We start from the raw sequence: 27,080 nt of genomic DNA on the forward strand, positions 1-27,080 counted from the left end.
TCTCATATCCAGGTTTTTAGGAGGCTCCACCCTATGCCCCCTAACCAGGAATGAAGGAGGAAGAGACAAAAGGTATGCATAAGACTTAAAAGGTTGTTGAGGTCATCTAGAATATAAGATACAGCTGAGGATACCCTTGGGTATATAGTTCAATGATTAAAAGTCTACCTAGAGAAATAAAGAGGACTTTGGGATCCAGTCAGACAGAAAAATTAGTGTGAGAAGGGTGATAAAGGAAATCCTGATGAGTTCAGCTACCTGTAGTAATGGTTCCCTACAAACCAAGCAACACTTCAACTGCTTTATTATCTCATTTAATCTGTATGCTATCTCCTTTAATGATTATGGCAACTGCATTCAATTGGTCTTGCTATTATGATTTTATAATGAAAATAATAGAGCTTGGTGAGGTTAATAATTTGACTAAGATCACACAGATAGTTGGTGTCAGAGTATCTACTCAAAGCCAGGTCTAAACAAGTCCAATTTAACTCCAAGGTTCTAAATTCGGTGGTCAGGAAAACTTCATTAATAGACATATAGAAAGTTACAAGGATTGAAGCCCTTTTAACATCTCTACAGTTAGTTTCCATTTGTTTTGTCTCCTTCCCTCTATCACTAACTTTGCAGGTTATTTTACTGAAGATTGTTTTTAAAGTCACGAACTTGGGAGATACCTCATAATCTTGAACGACATCTATATTTAAAAATGAGGAATATTAAAATCTGGTCAAAATCATAAAAAAGATGAAAAAGAAGGAAGATTTTAAGTAGCAAATAGGTGATCTGGCTTGAAATTACAAGGTAAAAATGATCATTAAGAGTTAAGGGCTTTAGTTTTCTATTTTATATAAAATATGTATTTGTCTCCTGACAAATTTGACTACTTTTTTACAGTATTAGAAATTTAAGAACAAAAATGGTATTTAGAAGTATGAGGACAGTTCTGATACCCAGTAAAAATTATAGGATGACTCTTATTAGGCCCAGAGAATAAAATGAACATTTTTTTTAAAGATTTTATTTATCTTTTGACAGAGAGAGACACAGCAAGAGAGGGAACACAAGCAGGGGGAGTGGGAGAGGGAGAAGCAGGCTTCTTGCCAAGCAGGGAGCCCGATGTGGGGCTCGATCCCAGGACCCTGGGATCACAACCTGAGCCGAAGGCAGATGCTTAACGGCTGAGCCACCCAGGTGCCCCATGAACATTTTGATTACTATATCTACCAAATAGGTCTTCTTCCGGCATCATTCTCAGCCGCTCTTGTAAGAAGATGCTAGGCTAATTTTCCCAACTGTGTTTGAAATTATGTTATTTTTCTATGTCAGAACCTACAGTTGTTCCCTAGAAGCTAAAAGAAATGGAAGGAGAAATCCCATGTGAGATACAGGCAGGCATTTTAATCTGGAATGATATAAATGGGGAATAATGATCAAAATCTCTAACATACGCAGTTTAGAGAAGCTAAATAGAGGCTTCTTTATAAAATCATAGACTATTCGAACTGAGGATTTATCTCAGGGGTTGAGAGAATCAAGTTTTAGAAATATAGAAGGGATGACTATTTTATAGAGCTGAGAGGGTTGTGGAACTGTTGGTGGCTTACATTTAAAATATAAACTCAACAATAATTTATCTAATGCATTCAAGGATGATAGACCCACAATAGCTATTTAAGAAAAACCAGGATGCTTTGATTATAACCTTAATTTTTTGAGACTGACTTTTTGGGAACCAATCATGAAGAAATCCTGTCTTATACTGTAAAGCAATTTGTGTGTCAGTCTTTGATAATATCTTCATAATCTTGAATCAAACAGAAATGTGGCCAGATTATTCATCCAGAACCCAGAAAAGCTTTAACTTTTAGTTAAGTCATTAACTATTTCAATATAAAATCATTAGAAAATGTAAAATGACAATATCATTTTTTCAGAAAAACAGGTAAGTTAGAAACAATGGTTCCTATAGAAGTCACAGAGTTTAGAGATTAAAAATTACATATAAATTTTCTATGGCAGGAAATACATGGTTCCAAGATACGCAAACAAAATTTCTTTTTACCACATCCATATTTGGTTTATATAGCATATGAAATCATCACCTGGTTCCTTGGTTACTTTGATTAAATTACTGAATTTATTCAAACTGTTTACCAATATATCTTGGTTCATGTTTGCAAATATTTCATGTTTACAGTTATTTCAAAGCACTTCTGAATATTCATGGCTGTTAATAATTTATTTAACACAAACATACTTTTTCTATATAAAGTCTTTGAACAAAATTACTAACATAAGATACATAGCAGAATAGTTTCTGTATTTAAAATAAGATTAAGCTTTTATTTCTCTTTAACTTAGAGGAGGCACTACTCAATGAAAAATGATGAAAAAGGGATTCTTTTTTATTTTTCTTTTTAATTACAGTATAGTTAACATATAGTGTTATATTAGTTTCATGTGTACAATGTAGTGATTCCACACGTCCATACATCAGCCGGTGCTCATCACAACAGGTGCCCTCCTTAACCCCCATCACCTATTTCACCCGTCCCTGCTCCCACTTCCCTGCTGGTAACCATCAGTTTGTTCTCCGTAGTTAAGAGTCTGTTTCATGGTTTGCCTCTCTCTCTTGAAAAAGGTATTCTTGATAAGTAAAAAGTATTTTTTTTAAACATGTCTAGAAGGGAAGCCTCATTTGAAAGGCAAATACTGCAAAAAATAACCTGCTTTACTTCACACAAGGGCTTGAATATAAAAACATAAATACTACAACATTTTATACTACAGTATTTAAAAAAACATACATTTAATGAGCTGTAATTTAGGGAATAATTTTCTTTCAGTTCTCAATTTTTAAGTATCACTGGTAGGGAAGAAAGATTACTTTTTTATCACAGACTTATCAGACTGAAAATATGGTGTAAGGTATTGCTATTAAGCCTAATTTAATGGTAAAAATTTTGTTTATATTTCTAACATTTGGGGTAAGTTATAAAGGTTCCACAATCTTTTACTCTGCTTGAAATAATCTTGTATTATTGCCCTTTGTAAGTAAAAGAAATGAACTTTATTGTGTAAAGCAGAAAAACCAAGTGTTGATATCTTTAAACTCTAAAATGAAAACACCAGCAACATCTAAAAGAACCAAACCAACCACCAAATCCCACCTCCATTTCTGATCTAACAGCACAGAGGGCATAAAAGATACAGAACCAGTTCTGCAATAAAATGGTAATTGGTGGCATGTCACAATGCAATGCATTTACAGTATAGCATGAATTAATATCTTGAGTCTCTAAAAGTAAACAAGGAAGAGAAAACAGGAAGGGAGTAATATTCTTACCTGTGCCACATATGCAGAATCTGATATAAGGGAGAAACTGTCCATCTCTCCTCGGCTGATATAAGTTTGAAGTAGGATGTTTATTTTCCCGTAACTGTTCTCTACACCTCCAGGAGCTGCGAGTTCACAGAAATTGTTTAATAAGGCATCTAGCTCTTCTATTTCCTCTTCTCTGACCTGGAAGAATCAATGTTTTTATAAGATTATTTGGGCTGATTTATTGAAATTTTTCATATTTAAACTAAATTACATTGCATTTTTTTAAGGCTTTCATTTTTCAACATTTTTCTTTTGTACATTAATATAATAGTAATTTTTCACCGGTAGCTAATAAAATACAATAAGAAACTATCTTGAGGCTGATACAATTACATTTTATTATTCATCACCAATATTAAAGTTGCCATTGACATATAAAAATTTGATATGCCACAAAAATTAAATCTTCTGACCTCACCATCCTTCAGTTGATGAGATTTCATATTTTATTTGACCAGAGTAAAACCTCTGCCCAAATGGATTAGGGCAAACTTGAATTATCTTCAAATGCATTCATTACAGTCATATATTTTTATATGGTATAACACATTCATAGCTTAAAGCTGTGAAGTACTATGATTCACAGTATTAAAGTTTTCACTGTTAATAAGATTAAATTATAATACGGGTACAGAAATACTCATATTTAAGTTTGAATCATGCATGTCCTTTATATTTTCTTCAGTGAACATTATACTGCAAATAAACCAAAATCTACATACTATATTCTCTGCTAGTTTCGTTATTGCAAACCTACTTAAATTATATTTGATTTGCAGTAGAGAGCAAAGAATAATGTCAGGAATGACATAATAGCATAATCTAGGATAGTGGACACTGTTGATAAATGGAAGAACATTGCTGGTACTCTAAATGCGAAGTGCCACACAGCTCATACTGTAACAAGAGTAACAATTAATTATAAGCTTTTATAAATGAATGAATGTATATAAGCCAAATGCATTTGATTCAAGCTTCAAATAATCTTACTTACCTTGATTTGATCAAATTCTTCAGCTTTGGAGACTATAGCAAAAATATCACTTTCTGTTTTGTGAGCATCAAAGAATTCATTGAAGGTCTACCAAAGTAAGTGTTATATTTGATTAAAATAGAAGATCCAGTAAAATGGTTTCAATTAAAAAATGACTATAAAATCACACATTCTTAAGGAATATTTGAGCCCTAGACAATGCAGAGTTATTATGTCTGTGGTATCCTATTCTTGATCATTGCTTTAAACATCATCAAATTTAGCAAAGACTGAAAAATTTCCTAAGACATAATTAGCTGGAGAAGACCTTTAGAAGTAAAAAGATCAATAAAACCTACAACAGATATCTAAAAAAAATGTTCAGCATAAGAGTCTGGTCTTGGCTCCTTTTCAGCATGGGCATATGGAAATCTGTACCATTCGCCAACTTTAAGCTGAACATATATCATATAAAATTCAGAGAGGAATAACTAAAATTAGGTAACCTCTGGTGAAGGCCTCATAATATTACTAGTGAGGGCATATACAAATTCAGGAAACTGGGAAGAAAAAAAAAATCACTGAAAGACCACACAGAATAAAGACAAAGCTGAAGAAAGGCTACAGTTCTTGAAAGAGCTGCAAACAGGCATAAGATACAGTTTGACAGTAACATACTACCCAGTGGGAAAATAAGGAAGGTTACTTAGTGGGCAAAAGGAGTGCAAGTGAGCACGTGAGCAGGTGATAGAAGCAGTAGAGAGGTAGGGGCAATGTTTTGGATTGAGGAAGACCAGATCACAGTAGTGAGATGATACATGTTAAAAGAAGAAACCTCAAGTGCTATACAAATGCAAAATTTATTTCGGCAAAGATGAGGAAAACCTAGTATGCACACAAAGGTGTTTTCTGAAACCTGTTAAATGTATAAGCATGTGTTATTTAAATAAGTACAAAACTTAGATTTCATATTGGCTTAGGTTTTCACATTTCTGAAGAAATTTCACGTTAGTGATTACTATTACTTTTTCATTTTAAAAACATATTTAGGTACCCCAAAAACGAATATAAGAAAAAAAAATTCAAACTCTTTCTCTATAAAAAGGAGAGTAAAAATGTGCTTTAACCCATCTTGGTCTTTGAATTTAAGACTCTTCTCACAGGTAATCCCTGTTATGTTTTCCCATATATTAACATATGTAGGTACATATACATGCATGTAAACACACATAAAGACATGCATATACTCCTTAAAATGTAAATATTATACTGGCATTCTATCTTACCCAAGATTACATTAAAAGGCAATAAGCAAGGCTACACTGTAGTCTAAATTATCCTTGAAACCTCTTAAATTGCCCAAATAGTACAGCTTGGTTGATCTGATTATTGCAGTAGTTTTTCTAACTCTTCTTTAGCCAGTGTTTCTCAATAATCTGCAATTAATTTTTCAACTTTTATTCACTGATATCATTAAGCCATCACGTCCTGCTTAAACTCATTCAGGCATTCATTCCATAGGTCTCCCCCACATGCTCAATGTTTTAGGCTTGGGTGTGTCTACTACTTAGGATATACTCGCTGAACAGAAGGCAAATGGTCCTTATTATTTAAAGTCTTATTTTTCTCTTGTGTTTATTCAGCATGTTATTGAATTCATGTAAACTAAATGCACTTTGTTTTATTAGTTGCTTTTATTATTTTCCATTAATACTATATTTTGAAGTCTAGAAAGTATTTACATCTAAGAACAAACATTATTGTATTTGTTACACTCAGTATACCTCAATGGTGTTGTATTTAATATAGTAGTGGCTGGCGGTTCTACCCAAATCAGTTGAGGAAAAATACCCAGTTCGCTCTTCAAAACGAATCATCCGAGCTTTGTCTAGTTTTCGACCAACTTCAATGACCAACTGTTCTCGATGCTTTGCTAATGTTGGGTCAATCTGTAGGAAAAAATATATATATAAACACTTGAATATTTCTTTAGAGAGTCATTATTTACAAACATATACCTATTTATGGAAATTAAAATTTTTTGTTGATACGTTAGAATAAAATTTTTTTATTATAATTTTTAAAGAAGTACATTTTTATAAATTCAGGACATAGTTAGAAAATATTTTAATCCATTAAATAAAGACTTAAAAATTCATTAATATTATTGATCTTTATTATGTTATCATTAGGTAGTAATATTTTAGAATCTAAAATTCTTATATGGTCTTATAATCTTTAAGAATATAAAGACTGGCAATCAGATATTAGTAAAACAATCTGTCTTTTCCCTCCCACACTAAAATAAATAGGGACTCTAAAATATCAAGCTGTATTCCTACTTCATCAGTTATTTGGAGAACTCGCAGTGAGGATGATTTTCTCTGTTAAAGATATAAAGAAATAAATGCATAATTATTCTCACAAGAGTATGACTTTGGTGTTCTAATAGTTTACATAACTGCTGATGCAAAAACCCATTTTGCCCATAATAATAATAGAAGCAAAGAGTAAGATGAAGTTGACAAGAAATTTCTGAATAGTTTTGAAATTATTATTTAATAGCCTCTTTCTAAACAGAAAGGACAATTAACACAAGATATTAACAAGTATTCTTAAGTATTTTGATGTGTGTGTATGTGTATAAATGTATGTATGTATGTATACATATATACAGGCACACACACCAAGTCCTGAAGGTCATGCTCTAGTCAGGAGCAATAAATATGACCTTTAAAGGGAAGGGAGGGGAGTATAAAAATTCTTCAGAAATCAATTAATGAATTAAAACTCCTACTATTCCTTCTAACTTACATTTTTTAAAATTTTTTATTCTTATGTTAATCACCATACATTACATCATTAGTTTTTGATGTAATGTTCCATGATTCATTGTTTGTGCATAACACCCAGTGCTCCATGCAGAATGTGCCCTCCTTAATATCCATCACCAGGCTAACCCATCCCCCTACCCTCCTTCCCTCTAGAACCCTCAGTTTGTTTTTCAGAGTCCATCATCTCTCATGGTATGTCTCCCCCTCCGACTTACTCCCCTTTTTTCTTCCCCTCCTGCTATCTTCTTCTTTTTTTTTTTAACATATGTTGCATTATTTGTTTCAGAAGTACAGATCTGTGATTCAACAGTCTTGCACAATTCACAGCGCTCACCATAGCACATACCCTCCCCAATGTCTATCACCCAGCCATCCCATCCCTCCCACCCCCAACCACTCCAGTAACACTCAGTTTGTTTCCTGAGATTAAGAATTCCTCATATCAGTGAGGTCATGTGATACATGTCTTTCTCTGATTGACTTATTTCACTCAGCATAACACCCTCCAGTTCCATCGACGTCGTTGGAAATGGCAAGATCTCATTCCTTTGGATGGATGCATAATATTCCATTGTGTATATATACTTCTTCTTTATCTATTCATCTGTAGATGGACACCTTGGCTCTTTCCTCAGTTTGGCTATTGTGGACATTGCTGCTATAAACATTGGGGTGCACCTACCCCTTCGGATCCCTACATTTGCATCTTTGTGGTAAATACCCAGTAGTGCAATTGCTGGATCGAATGGTAGCTCTATTTTCAACTGTTTGAGGAACCTCCATACTGTTTTCCAGAGTGGTTGCACTAGCTTGCATTCCCAACAACAGCGTAGGAGGGTTCCCCTTTCTCCACATCCCTGCCAACATCTGTCGTTTCCTGACTTGTTAATTTTAGCCATTCTGACGGGTGTGAGGTGGTATCTCATTGAGGTTTTGATTTGGATTTCCCTGATGCCGAGCGATGTTCAGCACTTTTTCATGTGTCTGTTGGCCATTTGGATGTCTTCTTTGGAAAAATGTCTGTTCATGTCTTTTGCCCATTTCTTCATTGGATTATTTGTTCTTTGGGTGTTGAGTTTGATAAGTTCTTTATAGATTTTGTATACTAGCCCTTTATCTGATATGTCATTTGCAAATATTTTCTCCCATTCTGTCGGTTGTCTTTTGGTTTTGTGGACTGTTTCTTTTCCTGTGCAAAAGCTTTTTATCTTGATGAAATCCCAATAGTTCATTTTTGCCCTTCCTTCCCTTGCCTTTGGCAATGTTTCTAGGAAGAAGTTGCTGCGGCCGAGGGCGAAGAGGTTGCTACCTGTGTTCTCCTTTAGAATTTTGATGGACTCTTGTCTCACGTTTAGGTCTTTCAACCATTTGGAGTCTATTTTTGTGTGTGGTGTAGGGAAATGGTCCAGTTTCATTCTTCTGCATGTGGCTGTCCAATTTGCCCAACACCATTTGTTGAAGAGACTGTCTTTTTTCCATTGGACATTCTTTCCTGCTTTGTCGAAGATGAGCTGACCATAGAGTTGAGGGTCCATTTCTGGGCTCTCTATTCTGTTCCATTGATCTATGTGTCTGTTTTTGTGCCAGTACCATACTGTCTTGATGATGACAGCTTTGTAATAGAGCTGGAAATCCGGAATTGTGATGTCGCCAGCTTTGCTTTTCTTTTTCAATATTCCTCTGGCTATTCGGGGTCTCTTCTGGTTCCATACAAATTTTAGGATTATTTGTTCCATTTCTTTGAAAAAAGTGGATGGTATTTTGATGGGGATTGCATTGAATGTGTAGATTGCTCTAGGTAGCATTGACATCTTCACAATATTTGTTCTTCCAATCCGTGAGCATGGAACGTTTTTCCATTTGTGTCTTCTTCAATTTCTTTCCTGAGTATTTTATAGTTTTCTGAGTACAGATCCTTTGCCTCGTTGGTTAAGTTTATTCCTAGGTATCTTACAGTTTTGGGTGCAATTGTAAATGGGATCGACTCCTTGATTTGTCTCTCTTCTGTCTTGTTGTTGGTGTACAGGAATGCCACTCATTTCTGTGCATTGATTTTATATCCTGCTACTTTACTGAATTCCTCTATGAGTTCTAGCAGTTTTGGGGTAGAGTCTTTTGGGTTTTCCACATACAGTATCATATCATCTGCAAAGAGTGAGAGTTTGACTTCCTCTTTGCCAATTTGGATGCCTTTGATTTCTTTTTGTTGTCTGATTGCTGTGGCTAGGACTTCTAATACTATGTTGAATAGCAGTGGTGAGAGTAGACATCCCTTCCGCATTCCTGACCTTAGGGGAAATTCCCCATTGAGAATGATATTCACTGTAGGTTCTTCATAGATGGCTTTTATGATATTGAGGTATGTACCATCTATCCCCATACTCTGAAGAGTTTTGATCAAGAAAGGATGCTGTACTTTGTCAAATGCTTTTTCTGCATCTATTGAGAGCATCATAGGATTCTTGTTCTTTCTTTGGTTAATGTATTGTATCACGTTGACTGATTTGCGGATGTTGAACCAACCTTGCAGCCCAGGGATAAATCCCACTTGGTCATGGTAAATAATCCTTTTAATGTACTGTTGGATCCTATTGGCTAGTATTTTGGTGAGAATTCTTGCATCCATGTTCATCAAGGATATTAGTCTGTAATTCTCCTTTTTGATGGGGTCTTTGTCTGGTTTTGGGACCAAGGTAATGGTGGCCTCATAAAATGAGTTTGGAAGTTTTCCTTCCGTTTCTATTTTTTGGAACAGTTTCAGGAGAATAGGTATTAATTCTTCTTTAAATGTCTGATAGAATTCCCCTGGAAAGCCATCTGGCCCTGGGCTTTTGTTTCTTGGGAGATTTTTGATGACTGCTTCAATTTCCTTAGTGGTTATAGGTCTGTTCAGGTTTTCTATTTCTTCCTGGTTCAGTTTTGGTAGTTGATACATCTCTAGGAATGCACCCATTTCTTCTAGGTTATCTAATTTGCTGGCATGTAGTTGCTCATAATATGTTCTTATAATTGTTTGTATTTCTTTGGTGTTGGTTGTGATCTTTCCTCTTTCATTCATGATTTTGTTGATTTGGGTCATTTCTCTTTTCTTTTCGATAAGTCTGGCCAGGGGTTTATCAATCTTGTTAATTCCTTCAAAGAACCACCTCCTAGTTTCGTTGATCTGTTCTACTGTTCTTTTGGTTTCTATTTCATTGATTTCTACTCTGATCTTTATTATTTCTCTTCTCCTGCTGGGTTTAGGCTTTCTTTGCTGTTCTTTCTCTAGCTCCTTTAGGTGTAGGGTTAGGTTGTGTATTTGAGACCTTTCCTATTTCTTGAGAAAGGCTTGTATTGCTATATACTTTCCTCTCAGGACTGCCTTTGCTGTATCCCAAAGATTTTGAACAGTTGTGTTTTCATTTTCATTGGTTTCCATGAATTTTTTTAATTCTTCTTTAATTTCCTGGTTGACCCATTCATTCTTTAGTAGGATGCTCTTTAGCCTCCATGTATTTGAGTTCTTTCCAACTTTCCTCTTGTGATTGAGTTCTAGTTTCAAAGCATTGTGGTCTGAAAATATGCAGGGAATGATCCGAATCTTTTGGTACCAGTTGAGACCTGATTTGTGACCTAGGATGTGATCAATTCTGGAGAATGTTCCATGGGCACTAGAGAAGAATGGGTATTCCGTTGCTTTGGGATGGAATGTTCTGAATATGTCTGTGAAGTCCATCTGGTCCAGTGTGTCATTTAAAGTCTTTATTTCCTTGTTGATCTTTTGCTTAGATGATCTGTCCATTTCAGTCAGGGGGGTGTTAAAGTCCCCCACCATTACTGTGTTGTTGTTGATGTGTTTCTTTGTTTTTGTTATTAATTGCCTTATATAACTGGCTGCTCCCATGTTCGGGGCATAGATATTTACAATTGTTAGATCTTCTTGTTGGATGGACCCTTTAAGTAGGATATAGTGTCCTTCTTCATCTATTACAGTCTTTGTTTTAAAATCTAATTTGTCTGATATAAGGATTGCCACCCCAGCTTTCTTTTGGTGTCCATTAGCATGGTAAATGGTTTTCCACCCTCTCACTTTCAATCTGGGGGTGTCTTTGGGTCTAAAATGAGTCTCTTGCAGACAGCATATTGATGGGTCTTGTTTTTTAATCCAATCTGATAGCCTGTGTCTTTTGATTGGGGCATTGAGCCCATTTACATTCAGGGTAACTATCGAAAGGTATGAATTTAGTGCCATTGTATTGCCTGTAGGTAACTGTTACTGTATATTGTCTGTGTTCCTTTCTGATCTATGCTCCTTTTAGGCTCTCTCTTTGCTTAGAGGACCCCTTTCAATATTTCTTGGAGGGCTGGTTTCATGTTTGCAAATTCCTTTAGTTTTTGTTTGTCCTGGAAGCTTTTTATCTCTCCGTCTATTTTCAATGACAGTCTAGCTGGATATAGTATTCTTGGCTGCATATTTTTCTCGTTTAGTGCTCTGAAGATCTCATGCCAGTCCTTTCTGGCCTGCCAGGTCTCTGTGGATAGGTCTGTTGCCAATCTAATGTTTCTACCATTGTAGGTTACATATCTCTTCTTCCGAGCTGCTTTCAGGATTTTCTCTTCGTCTCTGAGACTTGTAAGTTTTACTATTAGATGTCAGGGTGTTGACCTATTTTTATTGATTTTGAGAGGGGTTCTCTGTGCCTCCTGGATTTTGATGCCTGTTTCCTTCCTCACATTGGGGAAGTTCTCTGCTATTATTTGCTCCAATATACCTTCTGCCCCTCTCTCTCTTTCTTCTTCTTCTGGGATCCCAATTATTCTAATGTTGTTTCGTCTTATCGTATCGCTTATCTCTCGAATTCTGCCCTCGTGATCCTGTAGTTGTTTCTCTTTTTCTCAGCCTCTTTATTTTCCATCATTTGGTCTTCTATATCGCTGATTCTCTCTTCTGCCTCATTTATCCTAGCAGTTAGTGCCCCCATTTTTGATTGCACCTCATTAATAGCCTTTTTGATTTCGACTTGGTTAGATTTTAGTTCTTTTATTTCTCCAGAAAGGGTTTCTCTAAGAACTTCCACGCTTTTTTCAAACCCAGCTAGAATCTTTAAAGTCATGATTCTGAACTCTAGGTCCGACATCGTACTAATGTCCTTATTGAGTAGGTCCCTGGCTGACGGTACTACCTCTTGTTCTTTTTGCTGAGGTGACTTTTTTCGTCTTGTCATTTTGCCCATAGGAGAATAGATGAATGAGAGAACAAAATGCTAACAGGTTAACAATGTCCCCAACAAATATACTCTATACAAATCAGAAAAGACCTGAAAGGAAGGGAAAAGAAAGAAAAAAGAAAGAGAAAAAAACAAAAAACAAAAAAAAAGATAAAAACAAAAACAGAACAATACAAAAAAAACAGAATATGATCAAATATGATCAGGCTAGTGCATATAGATCAGTGCCACACACTAGATTTTGGGCATATTTTGGTCTGTTAGAAAAAAGTCCCTCCTAAAATTTTAAAGGAAGAAAGACTTATATATGTACAAAATAAGGGTTGATACAATGAAGGGATGGAAGATGAATGTAAAGATGAAAATTATAAAAGATTTATAAAAGGAATTGATAAGATAAGAAGTTGTTCGAAAAAAGAAAAAAGATTTAAAAAAAAAAGAAAAGAAAAAAGGGAGAGAATGTGAGCAGGCAGGAGACTAGAACAAAGCCATACACTAGTGATTTAGGGTATATTTTGATCTGTAGAAGAAACTGTATCTCAAAATTTTAAAGAGAGAACAACTTATATATATATGACAAAAATAAGGGTAACTACTATGAGGGGATAAAATATGACTCTAAAAATGAAAAATAAAAAATGTTTTTTTAAAAAAAGGGATTGATAAGATATTGGTTGAAAAAGGGAAAAAAAATTAAAAAAAACAGTTAAAAAATTAAGTTTGAAAAACTAATGAATCAGGGTAAAAAAAGCCATGAATTCTACGTGCAGTATTCCCCTAGCGCTAGAGTTCTCCCATTCTCCTTGATCGGTAAACTTGGTCTACCCTTGCTGGCTGTTCCTGCTGATCTTCTCGGGGAGGGGCCTGTTGCCGTGGTTCCCAAATGTCTTTTCCGGAGGTGGAATTGCCCCACCCTTGTTGGTCCAGGCTAAGCTGCTTGGGTTTGCTCTCAGGAGCTTTTGTTCCCTGCAAGCTGTCGGTACAGCTTTGGAGGACCAGGGTGAAAATGGTGGCCTCCCAGTCTCCACCCGGAGGAGCTGAGAACTCAGGGCCCCCGCTCCTCAGTGCGCCCCCAGAGAAAAGCAGTCACTCCCGTTTCCCCGGTCTCTGGCCGCACTCTGGGCTCACCTGGCCTGTGACTGAGAGTTTCTATCTCTGGCACCCGACCCTGTGTGGAGTCTCCAAACCCAGCAGATCCCTGCGCCGCTCCTCCCCAGGGAGGAAGGGGAGTCTCCCCAGCTCTGCTGCTTGTTGGGTCCCTGCTGGAGGAGCAGTGGCCCGATTGGGCCACGGATCACAGTTTATGGCAACCCCGAGCTGAAAGCCCGCGCCTCAGCTCCGTCTCTGCAGCCTGTTTCCCCGCTCTGCTACCTGGGAGCTCTGCTGCACTCGGGCACCCCCCCAACTTTCTGTGACCCCAAGGGTCCTGAGACCACACTGTCCCGTGAGGGTTCCACCTCACACTTAGCCACTGGAGCGACATCCCTCAGCAGAGCCGACTACTTAAAAGTTCCCGATTTTGTGCTCCGCGGCTCTATCACTTGCCAGAAGCGGCCGATGGAGGCCCCCTTCCCCGCTGTCTATCCTCCCGAATATCGCCTCGGATTCACTTCTCCACACGTCCTACCTTCTAGTAAGTGGTCCCTTCTCTGTTCAGAGAGTTGTTGCTACTCTCTTCTTCGATCTCCTGTTGAGTTCGTAGGTGTTCAGAATGGTTTGATCCCTATTCAGCTGAATTCCTGAGACCAGATGAAATCCAGGTCTCCTACTCCTCCGCCATCTTGCTCTGCCCCCCCAACTTACATTTTGATGGTAGCTTATCCATATACCAAATATTGCTAAGGTAAATTTTAAAATCAGAAAAATGAGGCAAAGGAAAGTCAAATGTAGGGAAGATGGAATCAAAAGTCATTAGCAAATACAAAAGTCTTAAATATTTGCTATAAATGATATACTGTATGTATCAAGTTCATCTTACAAAACCATTTTATTCATACATGTTCTAAACCATTAAAAATATGTTGGACAACATGATTTATGTTAGTTCACATGAGTTTTGTGGCTACAGATTCTTACTGAGTAATAAAATATAAACATGTAAGTAAAAAAAAAATTAAAAAGATGAGTCCCTAAACTGTGAAGACAGTAAAACTATGTATCTCAGAAGGAAAAAAGAATCACTTTCTTTATACTAGAAAATTATACAAAAATGACTTCTGATATTAACCTAGTACTTAAAAAATCAATTGATATGTTTATTTTGCCCCAAGATTTGCAATGGCTTAGCCCATAAAACTATGTGTTGTGTTTTGCCTTCCTCTACCCTTTCAGAATATTTTCATAGTGACATTGACTATTTTCACAAGCCCATATTTGTAACAAGATCTTTTTTTTCCCTCCCAAGCCTTAAAGTTTCAATTTTCCCATGGTCAAATCTATAGCACATAGCACAGGAAAAAGAAAAATGACAAAAAATACTGGCAACCTCTTTGATAACACAATGGAATATATACAAAAGCTGAGTTGACAGTAAGTGGAGGAAAACTAATTCTGAGTTCAATTTAACTTTGCTACTTTTGACTTAACACTAGTGAATATCCATATGATGATGGTGAAATAATGTTCTCATTAGACAACTGGTTTTATCTGTAATTAGGGAGCATGTACATTGTATAAAGCAGAGTTCTAAGAAAAGCCAAGATCTCACAGAATTTGTAAGCCATGTTGACCACACAACTGTAAAGTTCACAGGAAGAAGTGCTACAATATACATTCGATTTTGTCACCGTGCTCTGTGGAACTGATCCAAGCCTCCAACTGCTAATTACTCATTAATGGTATCTTTTAATTTAGGAATACAGGCTTAGAAGGGACTTGATAAGAGGAACATACTTAATAAAACATAAGCCTATTATTAAAAGTGATCTATAATTTTCCTCATGTCTGTCTGGTTTACTCTAAAACCTTAATTTATTATAGTTTTTTAAAAATCACAGCAAAGGGCACCTGGGTGGCTCAGTTGGTTAAGCGTCTGCCTTTGGCTCAGGTCATGATCTCAGGGTCCTGGGATGGAGCTCCGCATCGGGCTCCCTGCTCTGTGGGGAGCCTGCTTCTCCCTCTCACTCTGCCCCTCCCCCATGTTCATGCTCTCTCTCTAATAAATAAATAAAATCTTAAAAAAATAAAAAAATAAAAATCACAGCAAAATATTAATATCAAATGGAAATGTACCTGAATAATAAATTGATAACAATATAAAGATTAACTTTTTAGTATCTGTGGGAAAAGAGAGATAAATTGAGTGAAATAATTATAGGAGGCAAATTTAATTTTCCTTCATATTTTCTAAGAAAGACTAAAGCTTTTTGTTTTTCTTCCAGGTACCTAATTCTATTCAGATGAGGCAGAAGTAGCAAATATTTATCCTCATATCATAAAAAGATTACAAAACTAAAAAAAGAAGCTTTGATATTTTTTTATAAATGAGTTTTCTACCTGATAAGCCTTGTGACTGATGCCATATACTAATGGATTTGCTCTCATCCGTACATAAAGATAAGTGTAACTTATCCACTTCACTGCTTCTTCCACATTAGTAACCGTTCCCAGAGCAATCTGCAAATCAAAAATATAACAAAATTAAACTAATGCATTAAAGTTGGATATAAACATTACATCAAAGACCATTTTGTCAAAAGTTAAGTTAAAATACATCACTATACTTTATTTAAAAGAAGGTAGGTATAATCACTGGACATGACACTTCTCCAATTAATTAAAAATCATTCCTGCCTCATTTAATTGAGAACAGTACATTGGAAATGCCATCTTCCAAAACTGAATTTACTCAGTATTACGGCATCTGATTATTTTTCCCTAGAGTTTAATTCTATATAGCATCGAAAGGTTAATAATTTAAAAATACTATAACAACATATAAAATCTGTGTAATAAAGAGAAAGGAATTATTAGAAAATGATATTAAAACAAAATTACAATGAAAAGTTTCCTTAAAAATACATTTCCTTAGCTACTAGCTCTATAGGTAATCATTTACTTAGTGTTCCTTAATTTAAAAATTCATGCAAGTTGTGAAACTTCATAGTTGTATAATCTTTCCTGAACATCTGGCTGAAAAAAATTAAATTTCTTAATACTTTAATCACAGGAGGAGAGATGCTTTCTACCTAAATCATTACATATTAGGAGAAAGAAAGGAAGAATAAACTCTCTCATTTTAGCACTGAATATTAAAGAAAATAAAACTTTTATGTTTGTTTTATCCTATAATTTTTAATTCTGTATAACTAATTTTGTGAAATAAATGTGGATGCTTAACTATCTTTAGTTAGTTGAAGATGAGATCTTGCAATATATAAAATATCATTATGCTGTTACATCATACTACTAGTTATTAAAAAAGAGAAATCACCAAAGTAAAAAGTGATAAGGCAGATTCTGACTTAAAATTTACACGAACTTATAAGTCAGAGAAAGACAAATACTATAGGGTCTCACTTACACATGGATTCTGAAAACGTCGAACTCATAGAAACATTAGAATAGTGGTTGTCAGGAATTGAGGGGTGGAGGAACTAGGGAGATGCGGGTCAAAGGTATAAACTTTCAGTTATAAGATGATTAAGTTGCGGGTATCTAATGTACAGCATGGTAACTATAGTTAATACTGTATTGTATACTTGAAAGTTGCTATGGGAGTAGAGCTTTAATGTTCTCATGAAAACAACAAAATGGTTATTACGTTAGGTATATAACTACAAAATATATCAAACCATCGCACTGTGAACATTAAACTTTCACAATGTCATATGTCAATTAGATTTCCATAATTACATAAATTCATAAATTTACACTAATGTACTTACAAATGACTAAGTCATCCACAATGAAGGTAAATATATACATTTCCTAAAATGTGAACTGTAAAACTTTCTACAAAATGAAGAATAACAATACTAAAATATAACTAATAAGGGAGTTGTTTCACACTCCCCAAATATTTAAAAATGAGACAGTTAAAACATTTTCTAGCTTCTTGAGGTGAAGGAAACTAGTTTAATGATAATAGCTAAAAATCTGATAGTGTCTCCCATTTGTGATTCTATTATTTGACAGCGAAAACTGCGTGGATTCTCTAATGACCTACTGGTATTTTAAAATCCTATCACACGAGCCCTAAGAGCAGAAAATTTTACAAAGGATAAAACAGTTTGCTATTATTTTCACAATCAGATGCAGTAAATTAACATTAATAAATACCTATTGCTACTAATGATAAAATAAAGGAAAGGAGGAAGGAGGTATCAGAGAGTGGATCAAGTCATTCAAGTCTTCTAAATGTTCACCAAAAGAAACAGACTAACTGACTACCCTGGAAAATGGATGTAAATTCATGATGGTACATCATATTTCTAGATTAATCTTTGAATGCCACCTAGTGACAAAGACAAGCATTTACTTGTAAATATCTGCTGTCACCTAGCGGCTACTTAGCACAGGAGCCTTTTATAATAAAAACGAGTATTTTTCAAATCTCTTTGCAATATATCCATTCATCTTAATAATCATATAGTAAGTCAGTAACTAGTCGGTATTATGTAAAGCACAATGGATATAGGAAAAATTAGAGCGTGATCCCTGGTCTCAAGAAGTTGTCTAGTAATGCTGGTGAGACACATGTAACTAAGATGACACTCATGAAACCACCATCCACAGTGCCTAGTATATAATACATATTCAAAAATGATTTTAATTATAAAAACACCTAACATGTGAAACTTATAAAAGTGCCATCAAATACACAGTGTAAGAGTTTTACGTTCTGTTAAGAAAAAAAAAATCCACCCCCAATTTGGTAATTTTAGAAGATTCAAAGTATCACATTGTATCTAATTTACCTACTTCAACTTTAGTCTTTAAGGTTACCTTAATTGCTTACTTGTATGTGCATGTTTTCTTAAACTGGTTAAAATCATATAAAAATGAAATAAATAATCATGAGTATGTGTGTGTGTGTATCCGTTAGTAAATATATGAGAAAAAAATTCATGTATGTATTCAGCTAGGATTTGCAAGCTGGCAGTAAGTATAAATAGGGCTGAGAATCAAGGGACTATCAGATAATGGTGATACAAATCGTTTACTAAATACCAGCTTGGCACAGGTGCTTATTAAATTTTCACAACAATCCAGCGAGATTGTCCCTATTTTACAAATGGGAAAATTGGGACTTTATAGGTGAAGTGAGTAGAATGAGAGCCTGTCTCAGGCAGGTGACATGTGTTGGAGAGTAACCAGAACCAGCATTGGGAAGGTTGGTCAGATTATGGAAGCCTTAAATCCAAGGACAAGGTGTTTATACTATGTCCTGCAGAGACAAGAAAAATTCCATATAGAATATGTGTACGGTTACAGAAAGATTAACATATTTTGAAGTATATACTACAGGGGGCTAACATAGAGTAGGTATCCAGTAATGTCTGCTGAAGACATTTTAATAAGCCTCAAACATGCTTCAGTGTTTCTCTCAGTGCAAAATTAAGTGGCTTTATACAGGGTTGGGACTTGTGACCTTCTGGCGTTAGCATTAGAGAATCAGACCCATTAGGTATCAATCAGCAAATTTGTCTCATAAAATGTTTGTATTAAAATTATTATTTAATATAATACTTTCTTCAGTTCTAAACTAATGGGCAGGATAGATATTCATGTTATAAAAGATAGTAGTGAAGGCAATATTCCTAATCTAACATGACCCTTATGTAGATCACTGCCACTGAATAGTTTTGCAAAGATTTGGGGAGTCTAAAGACTTAAAATTCCATTACCTTAAGAACACAGCACACATTCATTTTATAAATTAATTTCATACTTGATTTCCACAGATTACAAAATTTAATTTCATACTCAACTATGATTTAAGGGGGTTTGTTTCCTTAACAAGAAAATTTACTTTAATTGGGAGTTATTCCAAGCAGACCAAAATATGAGAAAAAAGTTTTAGCAATGGTCTGTACCTCACTATATTAGCTAAAAATTTCAAGGTATGTATTTCATCATGTGAATGCCTTTTATGGCATTAAATGGAATTATGGTTATAATTAGCTGGCATTTCTGAAAATGACTTACCTAATAAGTACTTTATGAATATGAGGTAAATCTATGGACTACAATTTATTTTTAATTTTTCAGGTCTTGACCAAATAGTTTCATTGATAATGTTTTACAGTCTGTAAAAAGACTTCCTTGAGGACAAGACACTTATCCTGTGTCTTCTACACAATAACATCACTACCTTGAGTTTACCATTTATAAAAAGTTATCAATGATAGTAATTATGTTTATGAAGACAGTATTCCTTGATATAGTTTTCTAGAAAAACTGCACAAAAGGGAGACTTTCTTTTTATTATATGTCAAAGAAATTATGGCTACCATTTTGGAAAATTAGTCCTGGTCTTAGAAGGCAAATGGTAGGTATCAGTATAGAGAAATGTATTCACCTTTAACTTACTACAGTCTATATAAGGCAACAAAAATCTATGCTATAATGAAAATACTAGATATGTAGTTAAATATACCTGAGTTTGAATATTAGTTCCAAAAATTAGTAGCTGAAGGACCTTTGGGTCAGTCACATACCTCTCCGGGGCAATTATATCTACCTTGCAGGGCATTTGGAAGGTCCTTAGTCCACTAATACTATCATTGTATAATAGACTATTCTATCAGAGATACTGTAGACCCAAGACCAAAGACCTAATTATTTAAACCATGAAATCATAGCAGGTCATGGGGAGTGAAATTGAGCTATAATAATACTTTCTTTAGAGTCAAAATTTATTTCCTAATCTTTTTTATTTTCTTGTAATTATGCTTCTAGAGACTAGCATCTTCTAACTTCCAACCAAATCTTCCAAACCTCTAATCTTCTGATCCCAGATCAAGTTTTGCCATCTTCATGAATAAAGCCTTTCCTAATAGCTTGTGACCAAAACTGTTTTCTCCTTCTACTGAATCCTTCTATAGAAATTATCACTTTCCAACATTATTACACTGTGTTTTTGTAGCTTTTGCTCCCCGTTTGGACTATTTGCTCCTTAAGAGAGGAGACTGCATAGTGAATATGCTTTGGATCCTCTAAAAAGAATTATAAATACTGAACAGAATATAAGTGAATTTTTACAGGCTCTTTAAGAAGTAGCTGATATAGGGCTTGCACACAACAAGTAATTTGATTGCAAATGTTTCTTCATTTGTCTATTTAACATTTCATTTATTTATTCATCTATTTAACATTTATATCCCATCAACTTTAAAAAATTATTTGAGTCCATTTTAAAGAAAAGAAAGGACAGAGAAACAGGAAAGTGCTGAATGCCAGGGCAATAATTAAAAATGTCTTGAAAACAGCGAAACTTCATTTGAATGTTTGACACACAGACTCTTAAATTAAGAATGTTTATCCTCTTTACCAGTTAATATGTTATCTAGACTTCCAGAGTCTGCTATTTAAATCTTAACACAAAATGCATGTACACACATGAAACAAATTATAATACTGTAGCTCAATTTAAGCAATTATAATTTGTATAATAGATTAATCAAATGACTCAACATAAAAGAGCTTTATAAACCTTATAAAAACTTTATAGAAGTATAATACAAATATAGTGGTGGTTACTGCTATTTCTGTTTCTCTAGTTTGTATAGCTTTGGTTAGATTTCTGGCCTTGAACAAAACCTCACAGTTTAAAAGTACACTCTTTCAGCAATGAATTCTTATCCGTGATCACCTGCAATCTATACTGTTCTGAATTAACCAACAATATTGCCATTCAGCCTGTTGTGCCTTATGACTGTAGAGTGGCATAAGCTGTCTTCCTAAATACTTCAGAACTGCAACCAATTCAACCTTATATTTATTTGGCCATTCTTTCAGCTGATGATTCTATTCCAGTCTTTTATTCACAGGATCTTACCTCTGCATTTAGGTTATCTGCAAGGCTTTCCAGAAACTGACTCTCAATTGGGTTTTGTTGTGTGAGCAAAGTGAGGTAATGGCTGAGCTTGTCATGAGTTGTTATGATGATTCCTTCCCCAAATCTGTCAAATTGTGGTCTTCCAGCTCGACCAAATATCTGCATGACGTCTAAAATTCCAAGGTCCACAAAGGAGCCTCTTTTTGCAGCATATATTTGTGTTCCCTAGGTGAGGAAAAGTTAATAAGAATTTACATAAACACACACAAATATAATCCTGATGAGCTGAATACTGAAATTAGGCAAATATGGCAAGATCTCAAAAGTGTACTTTAACTAATCCTTTCATCATCTGTGATAAAGTTAAATTTTCACAATATAAACTAGATTTTTTTTGGAGAAAATAATTCTGACCTTATAAGAATAGCATTAGAAGTCAATGAAACAGCCAAATCACAGTATTTTTCTAAACAAAACAATCCCCAGGTTTAAGACACACACAAACCCATGTAAGGCAAGCTATTACCTTAATAATAACAGCATGAGCAGGAAGATTGACACCCCAGGCTAATGTCGCTGTACAGACTAGAACTTTGATATGCCCATTAGAAAACAGGTTTTCAACCAAATTTCTGTCCTGCCGAAGCATTCCCGCATGATGAATACTAAAACCATCTAGAAATAATTCTCGTACTTGCTTATTTCTTGACTTCTGTACCTAGAGTAGATATCAACAAGACATAAGAGTATTACTTAGCATTTACAAGTAATTGTTATTTAGCATTTTTGTTCAATGACTTTATCAAAGAAAGCATAAAATGATTCATGAGTTTTATGCAAATGCAAGAGGAATGAAGTTAAAAGCAAGTATCTCTTTCACTCAGACTTACAACCAATCATTATTACTTGTTTCCTATCCTTCCAAAAATAGACTATTAAAAATTAAAAGCATAAAAAAAAAGAAGCATGAATCTAAATTGCTCCCAACTCATTCAGCATAAAGGCCACAGTTCTTACGATGCAAGAGTCTACAGAAATTATTCTCACCCCCTAAGCTCAAGAACCAATGCCAGCCACTAGGGTTGACTTTTCCTCTAAGTCCTTTTTCTGACAAATCCACATCCACTCCACCAAGGTCTTTACATTTTCTATACACAACCTACCTCCTGGAAGACTATTCTCCCCTCTTACTGGGATGCCCATGATTCCCCAGCGCATGCACTCTTCCTCATTGCAACTACCCAATAAAACCAACTGTGTTCATCTAGAGGTGTATTTTTGGTGATTTCTGACTGGCACTGATCATCTGTCTTAGTTCCCCAACTTTATAATGTCCTGAATTTACTAACTTTACTTCTGGTGTCTGTTCTTTGACCTGGCCTGAGCTCAGATGTGGGATTTGATCCACTTATCTGCAATCCATATAAGTGCTACAGCAGAGTATCTTAAAAAAATTCACTAAGATTCACTACAATAGAGAAAATTTCTCTGTAAAATTAAAGTTTTAGATTAACATAATGAAGTATTTAGGTGGTCAAAGCTCCTATTTGGGGCACCTGGGTGGCTCAGCCGGTTAAGCAACTGACTCTTGATTTCAGCTCAGGTTGAGATCTAATGGTTGTGGGATCCATCGAGCTCCACAGTGGGCTCTGTGCTCATCAGGGAGCCTGCTTGAGATTCTCTCTCCTCTCCCTGGGCCCTTCCCCCTCCCCTCATGTGCGCACTCTCTCTCTCTCTAAAATAAATAAATAAATAAATCTTTATAAAGTCTATTAAAAAAAGCTCCTGTTTGGGCATCATGTCCTGTGTTTGCCTGTTATTGCTCTAAAAATTTCATTATCAACATTCAATAGTTTCTTCTGAAAGAGTTTCCATAGTTTTTTGTAAGGGGCACTACACTGGCACTGAGTGGGATTCAGGGGTTGGGGGTAGAACAGACTGTATCACACTGACTATCCCTAAAGTCACTTAAAATTTTAAACTTCTGAGTTAATAATAATTAACTAAGGAAATGATCTAAGAAAACAGCTCTTCATGAAATCGGCATATATAAAACCAAAATACTTTAACAAACTACTCCATCTAGTGGCCATCCAAGTAAATAACAACTTACACATTTTAAGTCTTTTAGAGTCCCTAACAAAATACACATAAACCAAAAAGGCTTTCTTTTACAAGTTTCATGGGTAGTATATTCCTGTTTTATTTTTGTGCAGCGTGATCAGCCTGTTAGAAATTATTTCATGCATAGACCTTATGATTAACCACACTTGGGTCATATTGCCTAAACTTTCATCTTTTTAGACAAGAATTGTTATCTATCTTCTAAAAGTAGCTCTCATGAATATGGGATGACTTGGGATAAGGTTCATTGTGGAGTATTTGCTAGGATATAACAGAGTTCCTTCATGGGCCAAGGATAGGGAGAGGAGAAACATTTCACCTACTCAGTTTCTTCTCTAATATTCATGAATAGATACTACAGCTAAGAATAAAACAAAGTATTGCTTGGAAGATATACTCTGTACAAATTATACTGCTTGGATTGCTGCTTGTTTCAGGTGAATCTGCTGTCTATGGACCCCTGCAGTGGAATGTCCTGATGTGCTTGTTACTCCTTAGTCAAGCTCCATGTGGGGAAGGACTTGGTTTGTGGCACCAATGGCACAATATGAAGCTGAATGCAGAAAATATTTAACTGGGGAAGAATAGTCCTCCTATAATGTAGCAGGTGGATATTCCAGTATCCAGTACTGACATAGTACTCCCACTCTGACCAAGTGAGTTCAACCAGCTTCAAGGCAACCATCTGGGTAATCCCTCTGGTCTATGTAAGGAATATAGAGGCACCAGGGGTCATTTCTCTTTTGTCTCTGTTCTTGTCAATATCCTGTGCATTGCTTTTTAATTGGTTCAGTAGAGACCTGAAGTGAACAATCCTAAAATAAGTCTGGGTTGCTCATTCCTAACTTTCTTTGAATCTGAGTCTGGCACTTGTGGTCTGGGCTAGCTCATAGTACAAATAAACTAGAATCCTTAGGAATCAGGCCCAGAGATATGCACTTTTATTTTTTTTTATTTATAGAGATATATGCACTTTTAAAAATCTTCTTTAAAAATAACACAGAAAAGTTTTATTTTTTTCCATTTTTGGTGTATGGTTCTATGAATTTTTATGTTCAATTTGTGTAAGAACCATAATCAGGATACAAAACAGTTCCTTTACCCTAAAAAATTCCCTGTGTTATTCCTTTATAGTTAAACCGTCCCCACCCACAACCCCTGGCAATCAATGATCTGTTCTCCATCCTTATAGTTTCATGACTTCAAGAATGTAATAGGAATTGAATAAAACAGTATATAAGCCTTTGAGGCTAGTTTCTTTTATCAGTTTGATGCCTTTGAGAGTCACCCAAGTTGTACTGATAGTTTATTCCTTTTTATTGCTGAGTAGAATTCTATGGTATGGATGGATATTTTGTTAATTGAATCACCCACTGAAGGATGTTTGAGTTGTTTCCACTTTGGGCAACTATGACTCGAGCCTCTATGGATATCCATGTGAAGTTTCTCTCTCTCTCTTTCTCTGTGTGTGTGTGTGTGTGTGTGTGTGTGTGTGTGCAAGAGAATATATTTTAATTTCTCTAAAGTAGATACCAGGAATGTGATTGCTGGGTCATATGGTAAATACATTTTTAACTTTATGAAAACTGCAAGACCATTTTCAGAGTGGCTGTACCATATGCATTTTCATCACCAATATGCCAGAACTCCATCCATGCTTCTCTACACTTGAGACTGACATTTTTTATTTTAGTCATTGTAAGAGGTATGTAGTGGTATCCCATGTGGTTTTAATCTGCATTTTCCTAATGACTAATGATGTGAAACATGTTTTCATGTTCTTAGATATACATTTCTAATCAGCTCCTCAAATTATTCTGATGTACACAAGAGTTTAAGGACCATAGTTCCTTATAGGAAGATACCTGGAGTAATTATTTTTATCCATCTATGTACAAGACAGCTGTATAATTTGACCATATGATTCTATTTAGTGCTACACAACTTTGCATTCATTATTGCGCTAAATTATTTACACTCCTAAGAAAAGTATCTTCTAACAAATTTATAAAACATGACAGTGACAAAAAAAAAAGGCCCTGTAAAGGGCCAAAGACAGGGTAATTTTAATAAGAAGCAGCTGTTTATCATGTACTAGATCCTAGAAATACAAGAAACTGAAGACAAAATGTGTGCTTTGAGTAATCTGTTGAATGGAAAGAAAGACCCATGCACAAGTGACTTCTATAAAATATGTTTCTAATAGAGGTAAATGGACAAAGCTGAAATGAGGGGAGGAATGGCATTGTGGCTTGTGTTTGTCCCACTAGCACCTGGCAGAGTACTTTCTGCATAGCTAGTACTTACTGCCCATTTCTGGAATGAATAAATCAATGATCTGCTAGTCTCATCAAAGAAGTCTTTACAGAAAATGTGAAATGCGGGTCTTGAAGGACAAGTGATATACTGTTAAGTGGGGGACAGTAGGCAGCAGGATAAACAAGCATAAAGGCCGGAACTAGCAAAGAATACAGTGTGTCTGGGCATTATGTTGAGAAGGTATTGGGTGAATGCAAGGAAATGATGCTGGAAAGGAGGATTAGGGGCTGGAAAGGAGGGTTAGGTCAGGCTTTAGATGGTCCCAAGCACAGGTGGAAAGAAGCCAAGGAAAGTTCTTAAGCAGTATCAGATTTGTTGTTTAGAGGGGTACCTTCACCGGAGGCTGGATGAGCAGCTATGGGGCAATCAACAGTCCCAGGGAGGAGACGGAGGCAGGGAACAGAGAGAGACCACAGAAAATCAAGGTGAGAGTAGGCTATACCGTAAGGAAGCCTGGGTGACTGCCTGGGAAGGGAGGGAGGAAGGGAAGGAAAGAGTGAGGGCTGTTTCTAGTCTACCCATGCATGCCATGATGCACTACATATGTGACAGGGAAAAGATGGGGACAGCCAATGCTTGTGCCTTGGCAGGTGAGAAGAAGATTCAGTTTGGGACACGAGTTCGAGGACACCCATTATAAAGATTTTGGCTTTTATTGTGAATAAAGTAGAAAACCACTGCAGGTTTCTGAGCAGAAGAGAGATGGGGGAGACCAGTTAGGTTTATTACTCTAGCACAGCATTCCAAGAGATGTATGACAGTAAGTTGAACCAGGTGTAAAACACCTGAACAAAATAATTAATAACTCTAAGACATACCTGCAACTTTATATATGTATCTTTCTTATCTTGACTTTCTTAAACAACGAAGGAAAAATAACTAAAATTGCGTAAGTCTAAAAACTAATAGAAACATCACACATCAAACTTACAGGACAGAGTAAACGTATGCTCTCAGAAAATATCATACCTGAAATATTTCACTAAATAAGAATATAAATAATTAACAGCTAACTCGAGTTGTTTTATTTTGTTTTTTCGTTATTTATTTTTATTATGCTGTTAGCCAACATATAGTACATCATTAGTTTTTGAGGTAGTGTTCAACACTTCATTAGTTGTGTATAACACCCAGTGCTCATCACAACACCTGCCCTCTTTAATACCCATCACCTTCCATACCCCATAATGAAAGTATAACAAAACCAAAGAAAGACAGAGTATATACCCTAATA

General features: G+C 35.5%; 1 protein-coding gene across 6 annotated transcripts in view; it reads right to left on the reverse strand.

Annotated features, from left to right (window-relative positions):
• Positions 1-27,080, reverse strand: part of ASCC3 (activating signal cointegrator 1 complex subunit 3) — a 332,162-nt gene that overhangs the window by 123,821 nt on the left and 181,261 nt on the right. For all 6 annotated transcript variants that reach the window (XM_073893705.1, XM_025863078.2, XM_073893703.1 and 3 more), the window contains 6 exons: positions 21,930-22,121; positions 21,404-21,628; positions 15,898-16,017; positions 6,146-6,310; positions 4,383-4,469; positions 3,350-3,526 (listed from right to left, as the gene is read on the reverse strand). In XM_073893705.1, the coding sequence (XP_073749806.1) occupies positions 3,350-3,526; positions 4,383-4,469; positions 6,146-6,310; positions 15,898-16,017; positions 21,404-21,628; positions 21,930-22,121 (966 nt within the window). The remainder of the gene's footprint in view (positions 1-3,349; positions 3,527-4,382; positions 4,470-6,145; positions 6,311-15,897; positions 16,018-21,403; positions 21,629-21,929; positions 22,122-27,080) is intronic.

This window comes from Callorhinus ursinus, unplaced genomic scaffold (genome assembly GCF_003265705.2).
Source record: "Callorhinus ursinus isolate GAN/ISIS: 27379988/994484 unplaced genomic scaffold, GSC_fseal_2.0 scaffold6, whole genome shotgun sequence".
Classification (NCBI taxonomy): domain Eukaryota; kingdom Metazoa; phylum Chordata; class Mammalia; order Carnivora; family Otariidae; genus Callorhinus; species Callorhinus ursinus.